General features: G+C 42.6%; 1 protein-coding gene across 2 annotated transcripts in view; it reads left to right on the top strand.

Annotated features, from left to right (window-relative positions):
- Window positions 1–20,000, top strand: part of LOC143291516 (transmembrane protein 145-like) — a 41,313-nt gene that overhangs the window by 4,380 nt on the left and 16,933 nt on the right. For both annotated transcript variants that reach the window (XM_076601410.1, XM_076601409.1), the window contains exons 2-7: window positions 2,004–2,078; window positions 9,622–9,696; window positions 11,365–11,577; window positions 16,788–16,878; window positions 18,194–18,265; window positions 19,254–19,403. In XM_076601410.1, the coding sequence (XP_076457525.1) occupies window positions 2,004–2,078; window positions 9,622–9,696; window positions 11,365–11,577; window positions 16,788–16,878; window positions 18,194–18,265; window positions 19,254–19,403 (676 nt within the window). The remainder of the gene's footprint in view (window positions 1–2,003; window positions 2,079–9,621; window positions 9,697–11,364; window positions 11,578–16,787; window positions 16,879–18,193; window positions 18,266–19,253; window positions 19,404–20,000) is intronic.

Below are 20,000 nucleotides of genomic sequence, written 5' to 3'. Positions count from 1 at the left end.
ATTCCATTTTCACAGCTGAACTTATAGCCATACTTATGGCCTTAAATTATATTTCAGACATTCAGAAAACTGTAAGTGAAATTTTATTATGTGTAGACTCAAAGTCAGTACTACAAGCTATAGAACCTTCAAATTCAAAGAAGCGCATTGAGATGACAATGGAAATAAAACTTATTATTCACCAACTGACAAAACAGGGCATTAAAATAACTTTCTGTTGGGTACCTTCGCACTGTGGAATATCTTCAAATGAGTGGGTAGACCAAGCAGCTAGAGGAGCCAAACATTTTCTAAATTCGACACCAGCAGCACATTCAAGACAAATTACAAGTCTAATGTATAGAATTCGTTTAAATGCCTTTCGTACAAAATTTTCTAAAAATATAACATGTATATGCGGTAAGCAAATAACTGTAAGCCATCTACTCATTCATTGTCCGAGCATCAAGACCGTTAATTCCAAAAGATGTAGTTGATGACTTTTCTTCCAATATTTCATTAGCCACTGAAAAGATTTTGAATGATTATTCATAGCTTAGAATGTTTTCAGAAATTTTAAACTCCAGTCCAGTTGGTATCCTCCTTTGATGTATTATAATTAATGTTGTTATTTATATTTACATTGTTGACACATGACACCTCATTCAATACACACCACAATCTTTTTAGACTTTTTCTTTTAATAATATACCTTTCCTCTGATACATAACATGAACACTTTTTTTTACACTAATATTCACATGCACTCCCTTTCCTTTATCCACTACTTGACTCCTTTCCGTCTAAAAACACTTATAGTGAATAGACGTTAAACTGAAGATAAAAAACCACACACAAAAAGCAAACACTCACACACACACACACACACACACACACACACACGACAGTTGACAATTGAAATTTATTTTGTACTTCCTGGTGAACGTTTCGTCTGATTGTCATTTATTTCTGGCCTTCTTCTTGGAATCTTCTCTCTCTCTCTCTCCCCCCCCTTCTCTCTCTCCTCTCTCTACCCCCTCTCTCTCTCTCCCTCTTTCTCTCTCTCCCCCCTCTCTCTCACTGTCTCCCTCCCTCTCTCAACCCATCTCGCTCTCTCTCCCTCTGCCACCCCTCTCTCTGTCTTCCCCCCCCCTCTCTCTCTCTCTCTCTCACTCTCTCCTCGCTCTCGTGGTGGGAGGAGGATTGAAAGGGGGAAAAAAAAACTAACTCTGAAGTAGAAAAAAAAAAGAGAATGTATTCACAAAGAAACTACAAGACATCGCAAATCACACCAACATGTACAAAATATGCCACACACACACACACACACACACAGACACACACACACACACACACACACACACACACACACACACACACACACACACACACACACACACACACACACACACACACACACAGCGCGCACAGACACAGTCAGCGCAAAACCACAAGCAAATACACACTGCATGTCCAAGACAAGGGAAAACCTCAAGCATGTAATGCTTTTATTTGTTTGCTAAATAAGTTGATGAAAGTGTTGTATCGTATCGTGTCGTGTCGTGTCGTGTCGTGTCGTATCGAATTTTACTTTGTTGTGTCGCATCGCATTGTATAGCATCGTATTTTGTAATATCGCGTCGTATCGTATCGTATCGCATTGTATTGTTTTGCATTGCGTTGTATTGTATTGTATCGTATTGCATTGTATTCCATCGTATTTCATTGCATTGTATTATATCTTATTGCATCGCATTGCATTGTATCGTATTGCATTGCATTGTATAATTGTATTGCATTGTTTAACTGTATTGCATTGTATCGTATTGCATTGTATAATGAATTGTATTGCATTGTGTCGTATTGCATTGTGTCGTATTGCATTGCATTACATTGTATAATTGTATTGCGTATTGCATTGTGTAACAGTATTGTATTGTATTGCATTACATTGTACAATTGTATTGCATTGCATTGTACGATTGTATTGTATTGTATTGTATTGTATTGTTTTCTGTCACCAGGACTGGAAGTTTCTCACCAGGTTTTGCTTCTTGTCGAAAAACGGGCGGTTCGACTACAACTTCAAATACCCAACCGTAAGTAGTTTGTGGTTTTGAAAGGGATCTATGGAGGGGTGGGGGTGGGGGGAGCATGTGTGTATATATATGTGGGGGGGGGGGGGATGGTGGTGTTGGTGTGTGTGTGTATTGCGCGCGTGTGTGTGTGTGCGTTCGTGTGTAGGGGTGGGTGGGGGTGTTTGCGTGTGTGGGGGGGAGAGGTGTGTGTGTGTGTGTGTTGGGGGGAGGATTGGGGGGGCGGGGGGGGTCGCGCGTGTTTGTGTGTGTGTGTGTCTGTGTGTGTATCGTGTGTGTATGTGTGTGTGTGTTCGTGTTGGGGGGGTGAGTGTGGGGTGGGGATGTTCGTGTGGGTGTGTGGGGGGAGGGTGTGTGTGTGGGGGGAGTGTTAGTGTGTTTGTAGGGATGGGTGGTGGGGGTTTGTGTGTGTTCGTGTGTGTGTGTTCGTATGTGTGTTTGTGTGTGTGTGTGTGTTTTTGTGTATGTACGTGTGTTCGTGTGTGTTCGTATGTGTGTGTTTGTGTGTGTGTGTGTGTTTATGTATGTACGTGTGTGTGTGTGTCAGTGTGCGTGTATGTGTATGTGTTAATGCGTATATACATGCACGTGCGTGCGTACGTGTGTGTTTGTGTTTGTATGAGTGCGTGCGTACATGTGTGTGTGTGTGTGTGTGTGTGCGCGCGTACGTACATGTGTGTGTGTGTGTGTGTGTGTGTGTGCTGTTCAAATGTAGATATATACACAGACACATAGATCCTTGTCATGTGACATCCTGGACGTCGACAAACACTGCAAATCTTCAAGGGGGTCTCGAGAGCTTTGCGCTGTGACGACAAGGGCTGCTTACACTCCACACAGAGACATGTGCACGTCGAGAGTCAACATTACAGACATGGATTATTTGATCTGAACAGGAGCAAGTCAGATTCCTAGCTCAGTCACTCGCGTGATCGATTCATGCATACGTGGTTCGGTTTAACCCACTATTCGAATGCTGAACCCTTTTTTTTTTTCTTTTTTTTTTGCGGGGGGACATTCATTTGAAGTACAGTTTGTGCAATTCTGTAGAAAAATTCAGTTTGATAGGACTACAAATCACTTGTAGGTAGTAAAAAAAAAATCGTGTTGGTTTTTTGGATATCTTTTACAACAGCGAGCCAGAGATTTCCAACTAAATTACGAAAACAAACAAACAAACAAAAAAAAACACCGAAAACGATGTGTGGTTGCCTACATGGCGAGGTAAAAACGGTCATACACGTAAAAGTCCACTCGTGTACAGTCATGCGAGTGAACGTGGGAGTTGCAGCCCACGAACACAACGACAACGACACGACACGACACGACACGACACGACACCGACACCACCACCACCACGACACGACACGACACGACACGACACGACACCGACACCACCACCACCACCACCACGACACGACACGACACGACACGACACCGACACCGACACCACCACCACCACGACACGACACGACACAACATCTTTCATTCCCTGTGACCATTCCACCTCCAATCCCCGCCATAGTCATCGTCTTTTCCATCACCACCGCCACCACCCCACACACAGACACACACGCACACACATACAGAGAGAGAGAGAGAGACACACACACACACACACACACACACACACACACACACACACACACACACACACACACACACACACACACACACACACACAAACCGTCTCTTTCAACTTTCTATTTCTTATTATAGACATGATTTATTTTAATTTCCTCTCTTTCATACATTAACGCATTCTTACACTAATGTTCACAAGCATTCCCTCTCTTTCACCCACTACCTCTCTTCTTTCCGTCTAATAACACTTCCAGTGAATAGACTTAAACTGAAGATCACACACACACACACACACACACACACACACACACACACACACACACACACAGAGAGAGAGAGAGAGAGAGCTTCCTGCTAACTCCCAATCTACTCAAACATGCACAGCGTTAATTCTTTCTGAAAAACTCTTGATATGGATAAGGAAAAAAAAACATATCACCCGTAAACACACTGTTATCTATCGGTTTCTAAAGTCCAACTTCGTGCGTGTATCACAGACGCACAGACACACATACACACACATACACACACACATTCTCTCTCACTCTCTCTCTCTCTCTCTCTCTCTCTCTCTCATACACACACACACACAAACACATTCTCTCTTTCTTTCTCTCTCTCTCTCTCTCTCTCTCTCTCTCTCACACACACACACACACACACACACATTCTGTCTCACACACACACACACACACACACACACACACACACACACACACACACACACACACCAATCTGGGATCAGTCATTGTTTTCCAGCGCGGGATATCGTAGAGAAATGGTCCTTCTTCGTGAAACGGTCATTCAGTGTAAACAAGCCTCGCTCCAGAGCTGAATATCAGGAGCGAGAAACGTTGTGGACTGCGAACCTGAGCGCAACGTCTTGGTCAAGCCATCAACTGTTACTCTGTACGCATACTATGTCGTGTCCGACGATGACCATGAGAACAGCAGAGGAGGCAACTGCTGTCCCGACTATCTGGGCTAGAATTTGATTATAGTGGAGAGTGTCTTACCCAAGTTACATCCCCACTCTCTCGGCCAAGGTAACTGCTGTCCCGACTATCTGGGCTACAATTTGATTATAGTGGAGAGTGTCTTGCCCAAGTTACATCCCCACTCTCTCGGCCAAGGCAACTGCTGTCCCGACTACCTGGGCTACGATTTGATTATAGTGGAGAGTGTCTTGCCCAAGTTACATCCCCACTCTCTCGGCCAAGAGGGTTTTAGGACAGTCGGTGCTTGGGGTGGTTCCCAAAGGCCAAAATTATCCCCAAGGCTGCAACGCTAAGAGCCAGAGCAATTTTGCCTCCTAGTTTGAGAGTCATAGTCGTTCACAAAAGACTATGCTGTAATGTTATATTTATTATCTTATTATGTATCCTTCGGGTATAGAGATGTGAAGATAATACAGTATTCACGCATCCTAATATTGTGTGGAGTGATGGCCTACAGGTAACGCGTCCGCCAAGGAAGCGAGAGAATCTGAGCGCACTGGTTCGAATCCCGGCACGGTTGCCAGTATTGTCTCCCCCTCCACTAGACCTTGAGTGGTGGCCTGGACGCTAGTCATTCGGATGAGACGATGAACCACGGTCCCTTGTGCAGCATGCATTTGGCGCACGTAAAAGAACCCTCGGCAACAAAAGGGTTGTCCCTAACTAAATATGGGTGGCGCACTCAGTGTAGTGACACGATCTCCCTGCGGAGAGCAGCGCGAATTCCACACAGAGAAATCTGTTGCGAATAAAAGAGTAATACAATACAATACAATACAATACAATACAATACAATAGATTTTGCTAATGATGCATACGTCACAGACTGACGACATGTTGATACATTATGTGGGTGTGTTACTTATTTATAAGGCGTGTTAGGTGGGTGTGTTACATAGCTGTAACGCATGTTATGTGGTGGGATTTATATAGAGCTTTGTGATGTGTTATTTGGTGTGTGTTACATGGCTGAAACATGTGCTTTGTGGTGGTTGTTTCAAAGTTAAAACGTGTATGATGGGGTGTGTGTTACAAAGCTATAACGTGTTTAATGTGGTTTGTGTTACTTGCTATTGCGTGTACCATGCTGTGTGTGTTACATAGCTATGTGTGTTATGTGTTGTGGGTTACATGGCTAAAAATACGTACCGTGTTGCTTGTGTTACATAGCTATAGCGTGTTTTATGTGGGTAGGTGTTGAATGGCAATAATGTGGGTTATGTTGGGGGTGTTACATAGCTGCAAAGGGTATTGTGTGGTGTGTTACATAGCTTTAACGTATGTTATGTAGTGTGTGTTACATAGCTAAAACATGTATTGTGTGGTGTGTTACATAGCTTTACCTTATGTTATGTATTGTGTTACATAGCCAAAACGTGTATTGTGTTGTGAGTTTCATCGCTTTTACATATGATATGTGATGTGTTACATTGCTGTAACGTTTGTAATGTGGTATTTGTTATATAGTTTTAAAGTATATTGTGTGGTGTTTTACATAGCTATAATGTGTGCTATATGGTCCTTGTGTCGTGGAGATGAAATGTTTGTTAGGTGAATATGTAACATAGTTATAACGTGTATTATGTGGTGTGTGTTACATAACTATAACATGTGTTATGTGATGTTCGTTACATGGTTATAATGTGTACAGTATTGCTTGTGTTACATAGCTATAACATGTAATTGTGTGTCACATAACTTTGACATGTGTTCTGTTTCATGTTACATGGCTGTAACTTTGTTATAAAGTGTGTTATGTGGGTGTTTCAGAAATGTAACGTGGTATGTCGAGTGTAGCATAGTTATGAAGTGTGTTATATGGGTGTTTCAGAATGTGGGTTGTAGTGTGTAGCATAGCTATAAAGTGTGTTATGTGGGTGTTTCAGAACGTGGTATGTAGTTTGTAGCATAGCTATAAATTGTGTTATGTGGGTGTTTCACAACGTGGTATGTAGTGTGTAGCATAGCTATAAAGTGTGTTGTATGGGTGTTTCAGACCTTGGTATGTAGTATGTAGCATAGCTATAAAGTGTGTTATATGAGTGTTTCAGAACGTGGGTTGTAGTGTGTAGCATAGCTATAAAATGTGTTGAGTGGGTGTTTCAGAAATGTAGCGTAGTATGTAGTGTGTAGCATAGCTATAAAGTGTGTTATATGGGTGTTTCAGAACGTGGTATGTAGTATGTAGCATAGCTATAAAGTGTGTTATGTGGGTGTTTCAGAACGTGGTATGTAGTGTGTAGCATAGCTATAAAGTGTGTTGTATGGGTGTTTCAGAACGTGGTATGTAGAGTGTAGCATAGCTATAAAGTGTGTTGTATGGGTGTTTCAGACCTTGGTATGTAGAGTGTAGCATAGCTATAAAGTGTGTTATATGGGTGTTTCAGAACGTGGGTTATAGTGTGTAGCATAGCTATAAAATGTGTTGAGTGGGTGTTTCAGAAATATAGCGTAGTATGTAGTGTGTAGCATAGCTATAAAGTGTGTTATATGGGTGTTTCAGAACGTGGTATGTAGTATGTAGCAGAGCTATAAAGTGTGTTGGGTGGGTGTTTCAGAAATGTAGCGCAGTATGTAGTGTGTAGCATAGCTATAAAGTGTGTTATATGGGTGTTTCAGAACGTCGTATGTAGTATGTAGCAGAGCTATAAAGTATGTTGTATGGATGTTTCAGAACTTGGTATGCAGTGTGTAGCATAGCTATAAAGTGTGTTATGTGGGTGTTTCAGAACGTCGTATGTAGTATGTAGCATAGCTACAAAGTGTGTTGTATTGGTGTTTCAGACCTTGGTATGTAGTTTGTAGCATAGCTATAAAGTGTGTTATGTGGGTGTTTCAGAACGTGGTATGTAGTGTGTAGCATAGCTATAAAGTGTGTTATGTGGGTGTTTCAGAACGTGGTATGTAGTGTGTAGCATAGCTATAAAGTGTGTTATGTGGGTGTTTCAGAACATGGTATGTAGTGTGTAGCAGAGCTATAAAGTGTGTTGTATGGGTGTTTCAGAACGTGATATATAGTGTGTAGCACAGCTATAAAATGTGTTATTTGGGTGTTTCAGAAATGTAACATGATATGTAGTGTGTAGCATAGCTATAAAGTGTGTTATGTCGGTGTTTCAGAAATGTAACATTATATGTAGTGTGTGTGTAGCATAGTGTCACATCTCATGACAAAATCAGATATGAGTGCTAAACCCCCTCGTTCACCCACCCCATCTAGCTAGAGAGCAGTGTGGGTTGTGCGGTTTGCACGAGATACTCAGTCTGTCTCGGTCTCAGTTCAGGCTGTCACTGAACTGAGATCAGCCTCTTCCTTGTCAACAAATGACAAGATTCTGGGCTTTTCGCCCGCGACTGTCAGAGGAGGCAGCCGTGCCAGTCTTTAGCTCTCTTCAGGGCTGTTTGCCCATTTCGACGCTTGTAGTGGGGATCAGTTTCCTCCGAGTGGTCGTGGTCTCTGTGTGAACTTCCAGCTTTGGGGTAGTGGTACCTCTCTGGAAGGTAAGAGGAGACTGTAAAGACAGTCCTAACCTGTGTTCTGTCTGTTTGTCTTGTGTTCATGTCCGTGAATGAGAGAGAGAGAGAGAGAGAGAGAATATTTAAGTAAATATAATACTTTGCTCTTTTATGTGCATTTGTAGGATGCGTATGCATTTTTAGACATAAATTTTATAAGAATGTGATAAAATATTTGTTACGTGTATTAAAGGGTTCAACCGTAAAATCTAGATTTAAGTTTTCCTTGTGAACCCTTTCAGTTATTAGTTCTATTAATGAGTGTGTATGTGTGTCACTGTATTATATATGATACATAAGCTAGAATATTCCAAACTACCCCCTTATCCTTTTCCGTTGTCCTTGCTCTTGGGTGTGGTTGTTGTCAGCCTTTTAAACTTCCGAAATAGCGCAGCTGAGTAAAATTGATCTATTCTGTAGCCCATGTGTTGATCAGGGAGGGGTTAAACTGAAATTTTGTAAGATTTGTTTTCTTTACGAATTCTGGGCTGGGTACATTTAGGTTGTTTAATTGGGGTTGTCCAAAAGTGAATCCTACCAGTGGATAATAGATTATATACAGTGGTTTCAGTGTTCCCACTTTCGTGTTTATCCACGGACTTCCCTACTCTTCCACTGACCCTCCACTGTCTCCCCGGGAACCCCTCTGCCTGCCTTTGACTTCCTTGGTCCAGGCCTCCGTTGGCTGCTGCCGCCTGCCGCTGGCTTCCGTCGCCAGCGTTCTCTGGCCTGGCGCTCAGCTGTCTGGGTGTTCTGCTCTTCGTCTTCGTCGTCACTGCTCTTCGTCTTCGTCGTCGCTGTTCTTCGTGTTCGTCGTCACTGCTCTTCGTCTTCGGCGTCACTGTTCGTGTTCGTCGTCGCTGTTCTTCGCGTCCGTCGTCACTGTTCTACGTCGTCGTAACTTACTGTTCGTCTTTGTCGTCACTGTTCTTCGTGTTCGTCGTCGCCGTTCTTCGTGTTCGTCGTCGCCGTTCTTCGTGTTCGTTGTCGCCGTTCTTCGTGTTCGTCGTCGCCGTTCTTCGTGTTCGTCGTCGCTGTTCTTCGTCGTCGTCACTTACTGTTCGTCGTCGTCGTCACGACAGCATTAACGTTGTGCTTGTTTCCTTATCTTAAAGCTCTGGTTTTTTTGTGTGTGTGGGTTTTTTTTTTGTGTGTGTGTGTGTTATATTTATCCATTGTTATTTAAGTGTTGTTGCAGCTGGGGTTGTGGTTATTGTTTGTGGGCAAGCTAGGTGTGTGATTAAACAAATGTATGTGAACCCCGGATTGTTGTAGTCTGTGTTTGTGTTGTCTGGGTGTTAGTGCTGGGCTGGGTGGGGGTTTCTAGTCCGCTCTCTTATAGAGCGTGACACATAGCTATAAAGTGTGTTATGTGGGTGTTTCAGAAATGCAGCGTGGTATGTAGTGTGTAGCATAGCTACAAAGTGTGTCATGTGGGTGCGTTACAGAGCTATGGCATACAGCAGCTACTGCTGTACTATGATAAACCCGGCCAGTGGGAAGGTGTCTACAAGTCCAGCAAGGTATGTTTGAGCTGTGACGCACGTGCAGTGTAGTGTCAGTGACGCAAAGTTCGCTTCTTGTTAAAAAAAAGAAGTAAATTAATACAATACAATACAATACAATACAATACGATACTTTTACATATACCATGCAGACAATAAGAGTGATGTCAAAAGAACAAAGAGAGAGAGACAGACAGAGAGAGAGAGACTGTCAAAAGAACAAAGAGAGAGAGAGAGAGTGACAGAGAGAGAGAGACAGAGAGGGAAGCCCATTCACGGAAACAATACATATTGATAATTAATTCATCCTCAGCCATTAACAACAGACATAATTTTACCGAAAGGATCTACAAATAGAAGAAATAAGTGCTTTAAGTTTGAACAATATTCTTTTGTTGTTGTTGTGTTTTCTTTTCAGAAAACAATGCGTGGAATAAAATGGCGTTAGGGCGGTTTCTTTGATATCCAGGTGAACACCTTTGTGTTACACCTTCAAAAGATAAAAAAAGAAAGAAAGAAGGACGCACAATAAAACGGTGAAACTCATCAGCAATGTCGTTTGTGGAACATTTATCACAGAACTGTTCCACAAGGTGCCTGACACTTTAAAAAACAAAACAAAAAAAACCAAACCAACAAACAAACGCACAAACAAACAGTGAAACTCATCAGCAATGTCGTTTGTGGAATATTTATCACAGAACTGTCATCAGCAATGTCTTTTATGGAACATTTATCACAGAACTGTCATCAGCAATGTCTTTTATGGAACATTTATCACAGAACTGTCATCAGCAATGTCGTTTGTGGAACATTTATCATAGAACTGTCATCAGCAATGTCGTTTGTGGAATATTTATCACAGAACTGTCATCAGCAATGTCTTTTGTGGAACATTTATCACAGAACTGTCATCATCAGCAATGTCGTTTGTGGAACTCTTATCATAGAACTGTCATCAGCAATGTCGTTTGTGGAACACTTATCACAGAACTGTCATCATCAGCAATGTCGTTTGTGGAACACTTATCACAGAACTGTCATCATCAGCAATGTCGTTTGTGGAACATTTATCATAGAACTGTCATCAGCAATGTCGTTTGTGGAACATTTATCATAGAACTGTCATCAGCAATGTCGTTTGTGGAACATTTATCACAGAACTGTCATCAGCAATGTCGTTTGTGGAACATTTATCACAGAACTGTTATCATCAGCAATGTCGTTTGTGGAACATTTATCACAGAACTGTTATCATCAGCAATGTCGTTTGTGGAACATTTATCATAGAACTGTCATCATCAGCAATGTCGTTTGTGGAACATTTATCATAGAACTGTCATCAGCATTGTCGTTTGTGGAACATTGTCGTTTGTGGAACATTTATCATAGAACTGTCATCAGCAGTGTCGTTTGTGGAACATTTATCATAGAACTGTCATCATCAGCTTCAAAAGATAAAAAAGAAAGAAAAAAGGGACGCACAATAAAACAGTGAAACTCATCAGCATTGTCGTTTGTGGAACATTTATCATAGAACTGTCATCAGCAGTGTCGTTTGTGGAACATTTATCATAGAACTGTCATCAGCAGTGTCGTTTGTGGAACATTTATCACAGAACTGTTCCTTCCTTCTCTCCTTCCCTCCCTCCCTCCCTCTCTCCTTCCTTCCTTCCTTCCTCCCAGAACTGTTCCACCCGGATGTCCGTGCTGTCCAAGGTCAACAACCAGATCATCGACCTCACCAACCGGCCGACTGACTCGCGCGACGCCGGTTGCTCGGTGTACCGGCAAGATGGCGTCGAGTACTACAACTGCACGGACCAGGTGACCTTCTCGGCGGCCCGAGAGCGCTGGTGGTACATCGTGGTCGCCCGCTGTGCTCGGTCTGATGGAGGGGTAAGCAAAGAGTTAATCTAATTTTCTTTATTGCTTTGTCTGTCGGAGGCGTAAGGAAGTAGTTTATGCTTTTAGCCTTGTTTTCGGGTTGTTGTTGTTGTTGTTGTTGTCTTTTTGTGTTTGGAGGTGGAATGAGGAGAGAGTGGTGGTGAATTATCGAGGTCCCTTGCTGTGCTCCGTCTGTCGGAGACGTAAGCAAAGAGTTAATTTCTTCTTTTCTTCTTCTTCTTTCTTTTTTGTTTGGTTTAGGTTTTGGGGGGTTGTTCATTTTTGTTGTTGTTTTTGCTCTGTCTGTTTTAGGCGTGAGCAAAGAGTGAATTAAAATTTTATTTTATTTTTTGTTTTTTCCGTTTTTTGTGGAGGGCGTTGGGGGGGGGGGGGGCGGGGGGCGGGGGGGGCGTATTTATTTGTTGTTCTTGTTGCTGCTCTGTCTGTTGGAGGTGTAAGCAAAGAGTTATTTCTGGAGGCCAAAGCAGAGGTTTTTGTTGGGTTTTTTTTTTTTTAATTCCCATTGCTCAATCTGACGGAGACATAGGTAAAACGTTGATACATGTTTTTCATTGCCTTGCTTGCTGGATGCCAAAGCAGAGTTGTTGTTTTTTGCATTGCTCTGTCTCTGAAGTCCCGGGGGAAAAGTTGATTTTATTTTCTTAATTGCTTTGTTTGCTAAAAGCCAAAGCAAAGAGATTTGACCCATCGCTGTCTGACGGAGACGTAAATAAAACGTTTATTCATTTTATCTATTATTTTGCTTGCTGGAAGCCAAAGCAAAGAGTTTTTATTCCCATTGCTATCTGACGGAGACGTAAATAAAACGTTTATTCATTTTATCTGTTATTTTGCTTGCTGGAAGCCAAAGCAAAGAGTTTTTATTCCCATTGCTATCTGACGGAGACGTAAATAAAACGTTTATTCATTTTATCGGTTATTTTGCTTGCTGGAAGCCAAAGCAAAGAGTTTTTATTCCCGTTGCTATCTGACGGAGACGTAAATAAAACGTTTATTCATTTTATCTGTTATTTTGCTTGCTGGAAGCCAAAGCAAAGAGTTTTTATTCCCGTTGCTATCTGACGGAGACGTAAATAAAACGTTTATTCATTTTATCTGTTATTTTGCTTGCTGGAAGCCAAAGCAAAGAGTTTTTATTCCCGTTGCTATCTGACGGAGACGTAAATAAAACGTTTATTCATTTTATCTGTTATTTTGCTTGCTGGAAGCCAAAGCAAAGAGTTTTTATTCCCGTTGCTATCTGACGGAGACGTAAATAAAACGTTTATTCATTTTATCTGTTATTTTGCTTGCTGGAAGCCAAAGCAAAGAGTTTTTATTCCCATTGCTATCTGACGGAGACGTAAATAAAACGTTTATTCATTTTATCGGTTATTTTGCTTGCTGGAAGCCAAAGCAAAGAGTTTTTATTCCCGTTGCTATCTGACGGAGACGTAAATAAAACGTTTATTCATTTTATCTGTTATTTTGCTTGCTGGAAGCCAAAGCAAAGAGTTTTTATTCCCGTTGCTATCTGACGGAGACGTAAATAAAACGTTTATTCATTTTATCTGTTATTTTGCTTGCTGGAAGCCAAAGCAAAGAGTTTTTATTCCCGTTGCTATCTGACGGAGACGTAAATAAAACGTTTATTCATTTTATCTGTTATTTTGCTTGCTGGAAGCCAAAGCAAAGAGTTTTTATTCCCGTTGCTATCTGACGGAGACGTAAATAAAACGTTTATTCATTTTATCTGTTATTTTGCTTGCTGGAAGCCAAAGCAAAGAGTTTTTATTCCCGTTGCTATCTGACGGAGACGTAAATAAAACGTTTATTCATTTTATCTGTTATTTTGCTTGCTGGAAGCCAAAGCAAAGAGTTTTTATTCCCGTTGCTATCTGACGGAGACGTAAATAAAACGTTTATTCATTTTATCTGTTATTTTGCTTGCTGGAAGCCAAAGCAAATAGTTTTTATTCCCGTTGCTATCTGACGGAGATGTAAATAAAACGTTTATTCATTGTATCTGTTATTTTGCTTGCTGGAAGCCAAAGCAAAGAGTTTTTATTCCCATTGCTATCTGACGGAGACATAGGTAAAACGTTTATTCATTTTATCTGTTATTTTGCTTGCTGGAAGCCAAAGCAAAGAGTTTTTATTCCCATTGCTCAGTCTCCGGAGACGTAGGTAAAAAATTGATTTATTTTCTTCATTGCTTTTCTTGCTGAATGCCAAAGAGGTTGTTTTTTTTTCCATTGCTCTGCCTGACGGAGACATAGGTAAAACGTTTATTTATTTTTGACTCACTTGTGTAAACAAAATGAGTCTATGTTTTAACCCGGTGTTCGGTTGTCTGTGTGTGTGTGTGTGTGTGTGTGTGTGTGTCTGTGTGTCCGTGGTAAACTTTAACATTGACATTTTCTCTGCAAATACTTTGTCAGTTGACACCAAATTAGGCATAAAAATAGGAAAAATTCAGTTCTTTCCAGTCGTCTTGTTTAAAACAATATTGCACCTCTGGGATGGGCACAAAAAAATGAAGCCTAATTATATGCAAACTGCATTTACTGTTATATTTATATATTTTGTATTTAAACTTGGTACTTTGATCTGATATTCGACACAACAACAAGAGCAGTCATTATTATCATTTTTTGTTCAAACAGGAACTTCTTTTGCTAAGCATGGAAGTTTTATTTATTTTGCAAACGTTTTTGGTGCAGATAGTAAAAAAGGGAAATTACTCTGTAGTTAATGCTAGGGGACTTAATTTGCCACAAGTGAGTCTTGAAGGCCTTGCCTCTCTTGTTTTCTTTGTTGCTTTGCTTTATGGAGGCCAGAGCAAAGAAGTTATTTTCCATTGCTCTGCCTGATGGAGACATAGGTAAAACGTTTATTTTATTTCTTTGTTGCTTTGCTTTATGGAGGCCAGAGCAAAGAGGGTTTTTTTTTTTCTATTGCTGCGACCGACAGAGACGTTGGTTACAGGTTAATTTCTTTCTTTTTTTCCCATTGCATTTCATGCTGTAGGCCAAAGCAAAACGTTTTTGTTTTTTGTTTTTTTCAGTCATTGCTCTGTGTGACGGGGACGTAAGCAAAGAGTTAACTTTTGTTCATTGCTGATTGATGCGGGTGTAAGGAAAGAGGACGCTTTCCATTCTTTTGTCTTTCCTTTTCTTTTTAGGGGGGCTGGGAGTGGGGAGAGCACGGGAGGAGAGGGTGAGGGGGGCGGGGGGAAGAGAGGGAAGGTAGGGGGGGAGGGTAGTAGGTTTGGGTTAGATGGTTGACTGGTTGGCTGGTTGGTTCAGTATTAACAACGAAAATCAAACTTATTTGAATTGTTTAAAAGAAAAAAAGAAGAAGTAATTTTGATTTTGATTGGCTTCTATTTATTTCGGTTGAGTGCTGTAATGATTCGTTATTTGAATAATGTGCCCGGAATTTTCTTCTTTTTGATTTTTCTTTGTTTCTTTTCTACTTCCATATTTATTTGTTTATTTCATTATCATCTATTCATTTCATTTCGGTCTGTCTGTCTGTATGTATGTATGTATGTATGTATGTGTCACAACCCGTAAGGGGTTGCCCATGAACCCCCACCCCTTCCCAGACTAGCTAACGTCCCGACAACACAAACACAGAGACACAGAAGAGTTCAGCTCGTTGCTTTACTGTGGTGATGCAAAAAAAATACATAAATAAATACCCGCCACAAAACAAGGCATTACAAACAAAAAAAATAACCTTTGTCTAAACACAGCGCAATTCTACAAGTTACAGTCAACTGCAGCGGTGCTGCTCAACCCCGCTGCCAGAGTTCAAACTCGTGCTGACAGCTGAAAACGGACAAAACTTGTAGCTTGATGGCTGCAGCTGGTCGGCAAGAGGGACAGTGGGAAGGTGGGAAAGGGGTAGACGGAAGTATGGAGTGGGAGTGGGAACGGGAACGGGAGTGAGGAAGTTTCCAGGCTTGTGTTCTGGGGGCCCGTCGAAGGCAGCGGCACGAAGGGGAAGAAACACCGGAAAAACCTGTCACCAGGCACGTCACTGGCCCAGAGTGAAACAGACTAATTCAGAAGAAGGGGTGACAAAGGGAAACGCCCCCACTACTTCATCGACGGCGCCCTACAGCACGCACGCTGGAACGGCGACCCGTCTCTCTGCAAAGCTTGGCCTCAACAGCCCAGAGAAATCTCTCTCTCCTAACCAGATTGACTCCTGAACTCGCTCAGAGTTAAAAAAAAAAACCAACAACGTTCAGGAGAAGGGACATGCCACACGTGCAAAAGCACGAAGGAGAGAGGGAGGTGAAGGAGAGGGATGGAAAGAGGGGGGAGAAGGCAGAAAGAGGAGAAGAAGGGGGAGAGAGGAGGAGAAGGGAGAGAGGGGGGTGGGGGGGGGGAAGAAGGGAGAGAGAAAGGGGGAAAAGGGAAGGAAAAAAAATGCAGACAGGCATGCACGCAGATCGCCCACGAGCCGTGACAGTATGTATGTATGAACGTATTTATCAATATATGTATCTGTCCATCTATCTGTCTTTCTGTCGATCTGTTTTTCCTTTCTTTCTTTCTTTCTTTCTGTCTGTCGATCGATCAACGCGTCTTTTTAATCATTTATAATTTCTTAAAAAGATCATTTATCTATTTGTTTATTCATTCATTCATTCGTTCATTCATTCATCCATTCATTCATTCTTTCATTCATTCATCTATCCATTCATTCGTTCATTCATCCATTCATTCATTCATTCTTTCATTCATTCATCCATTCATTCATTCATTCTTTCATTCATTCATCCATCCATTCATTCATTCGTTCATTCATCCATTCATTCATTCATTATGTCATTCATTCATCCATCCATTCATTCATTCATTCATTCATTCGTTCATTCATTCATTCATCCATCCATTCATTCATTCATCCATTCATTCGTTCATTCATTCATTCATCCATCCATTCATTCGTTCATTCATCCATTCATTCATTCATTATGTCATTCATTCATCCATCCATTCATTCATTCATTCATTCATCCATCCATCCATCCATCCATTCATTCATTCATCCATTCATTTGTTCATTCATTCATTCATTATTTCATCCGTCCACTCATTCATTCATTCATTCATTCATACATTCATTCATTCATTTATTCATTCATTCTTACCGACGAGTGGACCCAAAGGATGAATGCATGATGCCTCTTGTCGCGTCCACAGAAGATGGGACTGAAGCTGGACTATGAGATCCACATGATGAATGGGCCTCCGGATGATTATCTGCATCACGAGTTATCGGCCGATGAATTCTGTGAGTCTGTCCCTCTGTCTGTCTGTCTCCTTTCCTCGGTCTTTTTGGCTTCTGTCTCGTCTGTGTTTATGTGGGGTTTTGGGTCTTTGTTGTTGTTGTTCTTCTTCTTCTTCCTTTTTTTCTTTTTTTTTTGTGCTGCCCCATCATCTGCACCGTTTCAGTAGCATTACTCCCACACCGCTCATTTAGATTCCTCCATACACGGCCACACCCGGGTTCGTCCGTCACAGTTCCAGCGTCGGCATTCCGCAGGGAACCATCGTTGTTAGGTCGCCAGGAGGCCACACACCTGAGGAGACCCTGCACTGCTGCTGAGTCACTTGGGTGGTGTTCAGTGGTGCCTGTTCTGATTTAACGTACTTAGGTCACCACCTACTAAGCCTCCTACTAACAACAATAGTGGCTTAGTCGCGGAGCCAGACTGAGTGAGCGTCCCTCCCAGAGTGGAGACCGCCACCACGTCCCCCACACAACAGCCATCCATGAATCTGCTGGCACAGAAGTGGAGGGGTATCGAAACTGAGGTCACCATGACAGCAAGGCATGAAAGGCCACAGACTATTTTGTTTATATTGATGATGATGAAGAAGGAGGAAGATGACGATGATGATGACGAGTTGCTGTGGAGGTCCATTTTGGTTTGGGACTGCGTGACAAGGCTGTATTCTACGCTTCCTGTCCTAATGATCCCGGCGTTAACCAGGCCCGAGAGATACAGACACTTGCAGTGTTGGTCAGGTAATTAGAGCAACACACCCAAAGACGCATCCTTGAAGTGGATGACACTCGACTGTGTGGTCCCAGTCTCCCCATTTAAGCCCACAGCACACTCAACTGTGGGTAGGAGCCGGCCACGGGCCGAAAAACCCACCTCCACTGGGATTCGAACCTGCGTCCTCCCAGCCGTCAGTCCGCGACGCTAACCACTTCACCACGGCTGCTGGTTCTTCTTCTTGCTGTTGTTGTTGATGACGATGATGATGATGATGACAGCGTTATGTGTTGTTGTCTTTCAGGCATCCTCATTGTAGATATAGCTTTCCTCAGAACAGATGATGACGATGATGTTGATAATGATAATGCTGCGGTGATGATGATGACCACGGCGACGACGACGATGACGATGATCATGATGATGTTGATGACGATGACGATACCGACGACGACGATGATGATGATTATGATGATGTTGATGATGATGATGACGATGATGATGAATATGATGATGTTGATGACGATGATGACGGTAACGACGACGACGATGATGATGATTATGATGATGTTGATGATGATGATGTTATTTGTTATTTTTCAGATATTCTCCCTTGTGATATCGCTTTTCTCTTGGCCTTCCTCGGGGTACTCGTCCTGTCCATCATTTGTGCTGGTAAGGGGTAGTGGTGTGTGTGTGTGTGGGGGGGGGAGGTGTGGATGTGTGTGTGTGTGTGTGTGTGTGTCTACGTGTGTGTGTGGGCTTATACATGAGTTCTTATTTGTTTTTTATTGTCTCCAGTGATTCGATTCAACCGTTAACTGGTATTTGTTTGTTTGTTTCTTTGTTTTCTCTCTCTGTCTGTCTCTGTTTCTCTGTCTCTCTGTCTCTGTCTGTCTGTCTGTGTCTGTCTGTCTCTCTCTCTCTGTCTCTCTCTCTCTCTGCAGTCTGTTCAACCGTAAGTTAATCTCTCTCTCTCTCTCTCTCTCTCTCTCTCTCTCTGTCTCTCTCTTTCTGTCTCTCCAGTGATTTTTTTTTCAACCGTGTGTGTGTGTGTGGGGGGAGGGGGGGGGGGGGGGGGGGGGGGGGGGGGCGGGGGGGTTGTTGTTTTTTTGCTGTTTTTTTTTCTGCAGAGTGATTCTGTCCAGCCGTAATTTGGAGTGATTATCTGTCTGTCTCTCTCTCTGTCTCTCTCTGTCTCTCTGTCTGTCTGTCTCTGTCTGTCTGTCTCTCTGTCTGTCTGTCTCTGACTATCTCTCTGTCTGTCTGTCTCTGACTATCTCTCTGTCTGTCTCTCTCTCCTCAGCAGTGGTTCTGTTCAACTGTGAGTTGTTCAGTTTTGTTTCTCTCTCTTTCTGTCTCTCTCTCTGTCTGTCTGTCTCTCTCTGTCTGTCTGTCTGTCTCTCTGTCTCTCTCTCTCTCTCTCTGTCTGTCTGTCTCTGTCTCAGTGTGTGTGTGTTTGTGTGTGTGTGTGTGTGTGTGTGTGTGCAGTGGTTCTTTTCAACCGTAAGTTTTTCGTTTTTGTTTCTCTCTGTCTCTCTCTCTCTCTCTCTCTCTCTCTCTCTCTCTCTCTTCAGTGTTTCTGTTCTACCGTAAGTTGTTAATTTCTCACCCCGCCCCTCTGTGTGCATGTGCTTGTGTGTGTGTATGTGTGTGTGTGCAGTGGTTCTGTTCAACCGCCAGCAGTTCCACACCACCTACAAGATGTACGTGACGGCTCTGTCCCTGTGGATCTTCGGCCTCTTCCTGGAGACCATCGCCTGGGGACGCTACGGAGAGTCCGGCTGGGAGGAGAAACCCACAGAAGTCACTGGTCAGTTTGTAGTTGTAGTTGTAGCAGTAGAAGCAGCAGCAGCAGTAGTAGTAGTAGAGGTAGAAGCAGCAGTAGCAGTAGCGACCATCGCCTGGGGACGGTACAGAGAGTCTGGCTGTGAGGAGAAACCCGCTGAAGTCACTGGTCAGTTTGTAGTTGTAGCAGTAGCAGTAGAAGCAGCAGCAGTAGTAGGAGAAGCAGCAGCAGTAGTAGTAGAAGCAGCAGCAGTAGTAGTAGAAGCAGCAGCAGTAGTAGAAGCAGCAGCAGCAGTAGTAGTAGTAGAAGCAGTAGTTGTAGAAGCAGCAGCAGTAGCAGTAGAGACCATCGCCTGGGGACGGTACAGAGAGTCTGGCTGGGAGGAGAAACCCGCTGAAGTCACTGGTCAGTTTGTAGTTGTAGTAGTAGAAGCAGCAGCAGCAGTAGTAGTAGTAGTAGAAGCAGTAGTAGTAGTAGAAATAGCAGCAATAGCAGTAGTAGTAGTAGTAGAAGCAGTAGTAGGAGAAGAAGCAGCAGTAGTAGTAGTAGTAGAAGCAGCAGTAGTAGTAGAAGCAGCAGCAGTAGCAGTAGAGACCATTGCCTGGGGGCGATACGGAGAGT

Source organism: Babylonia areolata, chromosome 17 (assembly GCF_041734735.1).
Source record: "Babylonia areolata isolate BAREFJ2019XMU chromosome 17, ASM4173473v1, whole genome shotgun sequence".
Lineage (NCBI taxonomy): Eukaryota > Metazoa > Mollusca > Gastropoda > Neogastropoda > Buccinidae > Babylonia > Babylonia areolata.
This window is presented reverse-complemented; position numbering and strand designations above follow the sequence as displayed.